Genomic DNA, 9,616 nt, shown 5'->3' with positions numbered 1-9,616 from the left:
CAAGCCAGTTGCAGTGCCAACCGCGATCAAAGAAGTTCTGGAGGAGTTCAAGGACGTGATGCTCGTTGAGTTTCCCAAGAGGCTTCCTCTACGAAGGGAAGTCCATCATGAGATCGAGCTAGAACCAGGTTCTAAGCCCCCGTCCAAGGCTCCCTATCACATGCCACCGCCTGAGTTGGAGGAGTTACAAAAAAAACTTAAGTAGTTGTTGGATGCCGGGTACATATATCCCTCCAAAGCCCCATATGGTGCCCTGGTTCTGTTCAAAAAGAAGAAGGATGGATCGCTGCGCATGTGTATTGACTACAAGGCGCTCAATAAAATAACAGTGAAAAACAAGTACCTTATACCGCTAATTGCTGATTTGTTCGATCAACTTGGCAATGCTAAGTACTTCTCGAAGCTGGATTTGTGGTCGGGCTACTATCAAGTAAGAATTGTTGAATGGGACGAGGCCAATACAACTTGCATCACAAGGTATGGATCGTATGAATTTCTCATGATGTCGTTTGGCCTTACAAATGCACCAGCAACGTTCTGTACCTTTATGAACAAGCTCTTCCATCCATTCTTGGATTAGTTTGTGGTGGTCTATGTAGATAATATCGTAGTATATAGCCGCACTATGGAGGATCATGTGGCGCATTTGCGGAAAGTGTTCCAAGTACTACGAGAGAACGAGCTGTACGTTAAGTTGGAGAAATGCTCGTTCGCCTAAGAAGAGGTGGAGTTCTCGGGTCACCGTATTAAGGAAGGAAAACTCATGATGGATGAAGTCAAGGTAAAGGCGATTCAGGATTGGAAAGCACCAACCAAGGTTCCGGAGCTTCGTTCGTTCCTTGGGTTGGTCAACTATTATCGCCGTTTCATCATGAGTTACTCGGCGAAAGCTGCACCTTTGACTGATTTACTCAAGAAGAATAAGCTGTGGGTATGGGATGAGCAATGCGAGGCAGATTTCAAGGTGTTAAAGGAAGCGGTAATGTCGGAACCAATCTTAGCACTCCCCGACATTACGAAACCGTTCGAGTTACACACTAACACATCGGATTTTGCCATTGGAGGGGTCCTTATGCAAGAAGGACATCCGATTGCGTTTGAGAGCAAGAAGCTTAATGATACCGATAGGAAGTACACCGTGCAAGAGAAGGAGATGACGACCGTAGTACACTGCTTGCGTACTTGGAAGCATTATCTTCTTGGGTCCAGGTTCGTTATCAAAACTGATAACGTTGCCACTAGCTATTTTCAATCACAAAATAAGTTAAGTCCAAACAAGCTAGATGGCAAGACTTCCTTGTGGAATTTGACTATGTCTTGGAGTATAAGCCGGGAAAAGCAAATGTGGTAGTCAATGCACTAAGTTGGAAAGCTGAACTTGCTGCCATCACTAGACCCACATTTGATCTACAAGTCCAAATTAAAGAAGGGCTAAAGGAAGATTCGTTTGCAAAGCATCTCTTCACTTTAGCCAAGGAGGGCAAAGCAACTCGTTTTTGGGTGAAAGGCGAGTTGTTATTCACAAAGGGAAACCTGCTCTTTGTGCCAAGATGGGGCGATCTTAGGCGCAAAATCATGAAGGAGTGTCATGAATCGTTATGGGCTGGTCATCGGGGAGTAAAGAGAACAATGACACTTATCGAAGGTACATTCTATTGGCCACATTTAAGGGATGATGTTGAGGCATATGTTCGAACTTGCCTAGTTTGCCAACAAGACATGATCGAAAAACGTCAACCTGGAGGATTGCTGGAGCCTTTACCCATTCCAAAGGGGCCATGGGAAAGCATTTCCATGGACTTCATTACTTGCCTGCCCAAGTCTGAAGGCTCCGGAAGTATTATCGTGGTGGTTGATAGGTTCTCAAAATACGGAACCTTCATCCCTGCACCTGCCGATGTAACTGCTGCCGAAACGGCAAGGCTGTTTTTCAAGCATGTGGTCAAGTATTGGGAGATTCCGCACGTAATTGTTAGTGATCGAGACCCACGATTCACTGGGAAGTTCTAAAGTGAGTTGTTCAATATTATGGGGACTGACTTAAAATTCTCAACCAGCTTCCACCCCCAAACGGATGGGAAAACCGAAAGGGTTAATGCCTTGTTGGAATTATATCTCCAACACTACGTAAGTGAAAATCAAAAGTATTGGGCAGAACTCCTTGATGTTACACAATTTTCTTATAATATGCAAAGAAGTGAAGCTACGGGGAAAAGTCCCTTTGAGTTGGTCACGGGGCGACAACCACTTACCCTGAATGCCTTAGCAACATCATATGAAGGAAATAGTCCAGCTTCTTACAAAAGTATGAAGGAATGGCACGAGCAAGCTGATTTAGCACGGTCTTCTCTCAAGAAAGCATCTAAGGAAATGAATGGCAGCTGTAGCACACAACATTAATAAGTGGTTATGCAGACTGACAACGATTGCCAATCGTGAATAGAGCACAATTCCCGATTATGAGGCCTATTGAGACAACAATTGTCTAAATAGATACGCTTAGCCTCATCTATGCCCACTTTCAGTCTCCAACATCTGTAGCACGTAACAAAAGAGTAAAGTAATAGTTATCCTAGTATAGTCACATGTGAAAGGGCTGGATGTGTCAACGAAACGCTTTCACCTTCATGGGATAGGCTAGAAATCAAGTGCGGTGCTGTAGCTTCAAACACTTGAAATTTCGCAATATGCCTCAAGTGTGACTTATAGTAGGATGACATAGACTATTGATTTCAAATTGGGATTAATTTTAGAATTACCGAATAGAGTAAAAGTGAAATTTTACTGTATATAATCGGGACAACTTGATGAACACTTTCATCTCTCAGGACACTTAGTTTTAAATAACCTATTAAAACTAAGTTTTTTGTGATATGACTAACCAATTTTAAGTTAATAGAAAATCTATTAAGTTATTAGCTTTTGGAAATCACATAGCCTTTAATTTGCAAAAACATAATTGGTTAATTAAAATATTTATTTTAAAGTTATTTGGTATTAGGTTGGTGATATTATAACCTATTGTAAACAACCAAACAACCACAATAGCAAATAATAATATGTCAATCCCAAATGGCCAACATAGGTGATCGGTCTTGCTAGAGCCAATTAGCAAGACCGATCGGGTCAAGGGGTCACAACACAAACAACCACAAGGATGGACTCTTGGTGCATCCCATCATCTTGTCTAAACTCCCACTAACTCCAACGATCCCGTGAGCTTGTCCTCGGTTATCTTCTGGTCTTCTTTATCACAAAATATAAAATACTAACAATTTTCCTACTACAATTTTGAACCATCCATATGGCCAAAAGAAAACCATAAAAATATAACTGAATATAATACAATTTTGAACCATCCATATGGCCAAAAACCAAGCCCAAACATCCAAACACACAAAGGTTGGGGCCGGATTTACATATTCATAACAATAAGATCGGGTAATACTTTGGTCAAATAAAATAAATAAAACTTTGACCACATCAAGATTACCTAAAATAATATCTAGATAAAAAACTTTAACCAATTAAAGTTTATGATGTAGATCCGGTAAAATGACCGGAATTGACTCGTACGTTGTAACCACGGTTCTGATACCGCTGTTGGGTTTCAATAATGGTCAAAGAACGATTTAACGGTTTAAACCCGATTTTAATTTTCGTTTCATATTTATTAATCATATTAACAAATAAACGAGTGCAGCGGAATAACGAGTAACCACCATAACAAAACCAAAACAAGGATCCGATTACAACAATACGAGCACGAGATTTAAACAACCAAACAACCGTAAACGTAAATAACCGTATTTAAGTTTACCTCGGTTACGAATAACCGGTTGAGACATCGAGGAGTAAAGAACGATGCTAGGTGACACAACAAGATTAAGCCAAGATTCCGGCGGCGGAGGTTCCGACACAGCAGAAGCAGCCGGAGATCTGCAGCGGTGGCCGGAGGGTTACGGCGGTAGGAAGACTGTTTAGTGGTGGTGGCTAGGTTTTATGTGTGGAACATGTGTGTTACCTTCTCATCATATTATGTAGGTATATATATAACTAGATAATAGGGTTTAATCAACTGGTAAACCCAATGAGCTTAGAGCCCAATCACCACACTAAAAGCCATGTCCACCATTTAATCTTGTTTAATTGTGTCTGGCCCGGTTAACTAATTTAAGCGGGCTTGATGTTCGTTATCCCCGGGGTAACTCTCACGGGTCATAACCGGGTCGGCCCACGTTGACTTGACCCGAATCGGTCCATAGTTCCAACAGGACAAGGTGTGTGGGCTAGCGCTAACGGCTACAATATTTTATAAATAGATAAATAAAAAGAAATAACTTTTAGGGGGTGTTTGGGATTCCTTATTTTACCTCCTTATAAATTTTTCCATAAGTTACAGCTTTGTAACTTATTAACTTATCCCCTAACAATAACACACGAAACCAAACATCTTTTAACTTTTTCAAAAGTTAATAAGTCATAAGCTACTAAAAATAAACAATCCCAAACACCTCTTAAATACAAAAAGTAGCCAACGGCGACTTCAATTTTATTTATTTATTTAAAATAATTATTCAATAAATAAAATCTATATACTACCTTTATACATCCTCATTAATTACACCTTATTGTCATGACTCGCCTAAAATCAGACCGCAACAGCTCGTTTTTCCAGAGAATTCCAGCACATTCATGGGCGTTCAAGACTTAGAAAATATCATGGATATTTTCTAAGGAAAACCCTAGAAATCTCTTTGGAAAAATTTGGATATAAGTTACCAGAATAGTCCTTTTAAATATCTAGAATGTTCATGTTATATTTTAATGTTAGAAGGACCTAGAAAGAAAGTCCTAGAAGGAGGGTGTAAGTGTAAATTTTTGTAACTTGGCTCATTTGTATCCATCCATAAATTCAGCAATACAATCACTTGTTTACAAAGATCTATAAGCAATCTAAGTTCCCTTTAAACAATCTTTAGTTCCCTTGTCGAAGTCATTGAATCGCTACTGCGTTTGGGTGTACTAGGCTGATCTTAGAAGGTGTCTAAGAGCCTCACGAGAGTTTGGGAATTACTTCGTGACAAGTGGTATCAGATCAACGTCGATTCGTTGGGAGAATGGCTGATTTGGGAAAGATTGTGGGCTTGAACATTGCTACCGGTGAAGGAGATCCTGGGCGAGATGAGTTTCTCACCATGGAAGCAAGAAGAGTCGTGGATCATCCAAGGATAAATTCGTGGACAAACGGGTGACTGAATTAGATAATTCAACATTCGGGCTGGAGGCTAAGTTCGATGACGTTGTCCAACGAGTGGAAGCGCTGGAAACTGATATTAGTGACCTTTGGGTGGACATGAAGGCTACTTTCGATCCATGAGGGAGGAGATGCAGCTGATGATCAATGATGCTATCATTAAGGCGTGTCAAGACATGGATAGGCAATCGGGGGACGTTCATCGAACTATTCTTGGGCTGGAGACCAAGATCAACAATTGCACCAATGCCATGGTGAACACTGCTGCTGGTAGAAACGTCTTAACCTTGGGACCATAGGTAGACGTTCCTAAACCATCTCCATTTATGGGAAAACAAGAAGCAAAGGCTATGGAGAACTTCTTGTGGGAGATGGTGCAATACTTCAAAGGGATCAGTATCTTTGATGACCAAGGGAAGATCAACATGACTTCGGTCTACCTGAAGGATATCGTGGCATTATGGTGGAGACGTATGACGGTGGAGATCGAAGAAGGTAGTCTTATGAACACTTGGGCTGATTTCGTTCCGGAAATCAAGAAACAATTCTACCCGGAGAATGCTGAAGATGAAGCAAGGCTTCGTCTCAGGAACATAAGAAACTCCTGTTTCCTCAAGGACTACATCAATGAATACACTTCAACAATCCTTGAGATACCGGACCTGACGGAGAAAGACCGTCTCTTCAACTTTCTCGTTGGCTTACAAGCTTGGGATAGAGTGGAGATCAAACGTAGAGGTGTCCAAGATCTTTCTTCAGCCATTGCTATAGCTGAAGGGCTCAACGACTACCCCCGAAGAGATGTGGAGAATAAGAAGCCAAAGGATCGAAAGCTTAGCCACGAGAAAGGTAGGGGAGCGAAACCACATCAGCTCAATGATCATAAGACTACGCCGCAATGGAAGTCCCATGATAAAAGGCCCATAAAGAGAGATGACCTTTGCTTTATTTGTGATGGGCTTGGACACCAAGCTAGGGAATGTCCAAAGAGGACCAACCTACATGCCATGATCGCTCATGAAGAATGTTGTAAGGAGGATAATATGCTTGCATTGGGTCGATTCAAGTACTTAATACGATCAAGGCACAAGTTGAATGCCGATCAACGTCGAACAACGGGCTACAGTTTGTTCGCACGAAAATAAGGGGAAATGAGGTCCGTGCCATGGTTGACATGGGTGCTACTCATAATTTCATGGCTGTTGAAGAGGCTAAGCGACTTGGTGTTAACATTGTTAAAGGGAATGGTGCCATCAAGACCGTTAACAGTAATGATAAGCAAATACGTGGGGAAGCCAAGAACGTTCATGTCCATATTGGAGATTGGGCTGGTCAAATTAACTTCACCATCATTGAAATGGATGACTTCAAGGTGGTGCTTGGCATTGAGTTCTTTGATCAAGTACGAGCCATTCTCTTGCCATCCGCCAACTCTATTTGCATTCCTTGTGAGGGGAAGACTTGTATGGTGAACACGGAGCGTGGGTCGAAGGAAGGGCCAAAGACCATTTCAACCATACAATTTAGAAAAGGAAGCCAAAAGACAGAGCTATGCTACTTAGCTGTAGCAAAAGTGGAGTATCAAGGAGACAAGCCAGTTGCAGTGCCAACCGCGATCAAAGAAGTTCTGGAGGAGTTCAAGGACGTGATGCTCGTTGAGTTTCCCATGAGGCTTCCTCCACGAAGGGAAGTCCATCATGAGATCGAGCTAGAACCAGGTTCTAAGCCCCCGTCCAAGGCTCCCTATCACATGCCACCGCCTGAGTTGGAGGAGTTACAAAAAAAACTTAAGTAGTTGTTGGATGCTGGGTACATATGTCCCTCCAAAGCCCCATATGGTGTCCTGGTTCTGTTCCAAAAGAAGAAGGATGGATCGCTGCGCATGTGTATTGACTACAAGGCGCTCAATAAAATAACAGTGAAAAACAAGTACCCTATACCGCTAATTGCTGATTTGTTCGATCAACTTGGCAATGCTAAGTACTTCTCGAAGCTGGATTTGTGGTCGGGCTTCTATCAAGTAAGAATTGCTGAAGGGGACGAGGCCAAGACAACTTGCATCACAAGGTATGGATCGTATGAATTTCTCATGATGTCGTTTGGCCTTACAAATGCACCAGCAACTTGCATCACAAGGTATGGATCGTATGAATTTCTCATGTGTTATGAATTTCTCATGATGTCGTTTGTGGCTTGCTCAGATTCTGATGATGAAGTGGCAGAGGTGAGAAGGATTATGGTGACCCGAGAAAACTACATATGAAAAGAAAGAGAACAGATGATGATGACGAGTCAGACTTTGAGGAAGAGGTACAACAGTTGATAAGAAGGTCAAGAAGGGAACGGATAGGTGCAGGATCAGGAGCCGGTGAAAGCTCTAGGGTGGTACGTTTCACTCCACCAGCACTATCCGGTATGACAATGGTTCCCTCATCCCTACAGGTTACAAGGCCAAGCGCTACGGGTGTTCCCGTGGTGGCTACCTCATCTACATTTGGCCTTCCACCCACTACTTTCCAACTTTCGGCTCCCGTGATCGTTTCGTTGCCGCCTCCGACTGTTACTCCATCGGAGGTCGTGGCACGCTTTATTGAGTCGACTGTTGTGGCCACTGCAGGGCTATCGGTGACGATACCACCTGCGGTTACGTCTATTTCTACTTCTGAGGTCCCGGTGACATCGGAAATCCCTCCTCAGTACACTCAAGACATTTCACATATGAAGTTCGATTTCGATGCAACCCTCTCAGACTCAGAATGAATAGCAGCACTTGAACGGGTCGTGGCAGAACAATCAAGGGTGAATCTTATCCAGACCCAGGCTATTCAACTCCTAGTTGTAGAGAATCAGATGCAGTCGTCCCTGCTGGTAGAACATGGAAAGATCATAGATGCTCTGAAGGAGTTCTTGGCATCTCAGGGGGAGACGAGCTGTAAAGGCGATGAGTTGAGGACCAAGAGAAGGAATGATAGAGACGATGATCCCAATGCGTCGAAAGATGCAGGTGGTGAGCTACCAAGAACTGATCAAGCTCTTGGAACTTCCACAACTCAGGGGGAGTCGACAACTGCAGCTGGTGGTGATGATGTGGTGGTAGTGGACGTAGAGGAGATGGATGATGTTTTGGTTGGTGATGATGATGTACTACCAAGTGATGTGATAGAGAAGATTGGAGAAGATATTGTGATTGATACAGAGATAGAAGAGGGAGAGATAGTAGAAGAGAATGTGGAGCATGAGATACCAGATGTTGAGAAAGCAGGTTTGAGTGAACAGATTGGAAGCGATGAGTCTGAATGGGAAGAGCAGCCTAGATGGAAGGAAGGCTATGCTCAGTGGTTTGTCAAAACGAAGAAACCGGCTGTCCCTACAATGTTTAAGAAGAGTTACAACATTAAAGGCTATGCTGAAGCGAAGAAAGGGATTATATGCTGGATCTATGATGAGCAGTTGAGGCTCTTCGTGATTAAAAGGTATGACGGTGTTCAGTATTTTAAAAGAATGTTAAGATCGTTGAATACACTGCCGGAATGTGAAGTGAAAGACTTAGCCAGATTGGGGTTAATCAATCGAAGTGATGATAATATGGCTAGAGTCATTGGGAAAATTGTATGGAAAGAGAGTATAAAAGAGAAGAAGTTTGAGCTGTTGAAGCCACAAAAGGGAAAACTTGTTGAAGACAAGGATAGAGGTTTGAGAGCTGATGGAAAGCCTTGGATGATTATGAAGTATAAAACGATCCGGTGTTTGAAAGAAGTACCGATGAAACTTATGCCCAAGGATGTGCTTAAAGACCTAAAGTGGTGGTTTGTAGATTGTGAGACAGCTGAGGCGGTGATGGAAGATGAGGATAAACAAGAGGTGCTAAGAGTTTACGATCCGATGCATTTGGTAAACTTATCGCAAGCTGATCTGCAGGTGCTCAATGAGATGAAAATCTTTTATATTCCTGCTTGGAAAGACGAAGCGAGGAAATATCAAAGAGTTGTGTCGGTTTGTGTTCGAGAAGGAGTGCATGCGTGAAGATACAAGGTTGAAGATTACAAGACACGTGTTTGAAGCTAAAGAGATGAAGCTACTGCCAAGGGGGAGTCTGTTGGTGCATGATGTCAGTAGTTCAGTGTCTAGTGTCTGTAATCGCGTTTGTAATATTTTATGTTTTGTATAAGCGAAGTTGCTAAAAAGTTCGCTGATATGGGCGAACTTGTTAGTCAAGCGAAGTTAGTGACAACTTCGCCTGAACATGCCAGGCGAAGTTGTCGTGATTATATAAGCCATCTGTTACGGCTTAAGAAAAAAAAAGGAGAATTCAGTTTTCGTGTATTTGAGTCAGAGAGAGTCTGTAATCAAGTGATCTTC

At 42.5% G+C, this 9,616-nt stretch overlaps 1 protein-coding gene across 1 annotated transcript; it reads left to right on the top strand.

Moving 5' to 3' along the window:
- The first annotated feature begins 6,422 nt into the window (after window positions 1–6,422).
- On the top strand, window positions 6,423–7,052 carry LOC143566708 (uncharacterized). The gene has a single exon (XM_077053333.1). The coding sequence runs from the start codon at window positions 6,423–6,425 to the stop codon at window positions 7,050–7,052; it is 630 nt and encodes a 209-aa protein (XP_076909448.1).
- Window positions 7,053–9,616: the final 2,564 nt, after the last annotated feature.

The sequence above is a fragment of the Bidens hawaiensis genome, unplaced genomic scaffold (genome assembly GCF_021521415.1).
Source record: "Bidens hawaiensis isolate Kalapana, Puna unplaced genomic scaffold, B.hawaiensis_p1.1 tig00023039_1, whole genome shotgun sequence".
In the NCBI taxonomy this organism is placed as follows: Eukaryota; Viridiplantae; Streptophyta; class Magnoliopsida; order Asterales; family Asteraceae; genus Bidens; species Bidens hawaiensis.
Note: the sequence above shows the minus strand (reverse complement) of the source record. Positions and strands in the feature narration are given on the sequence as shown.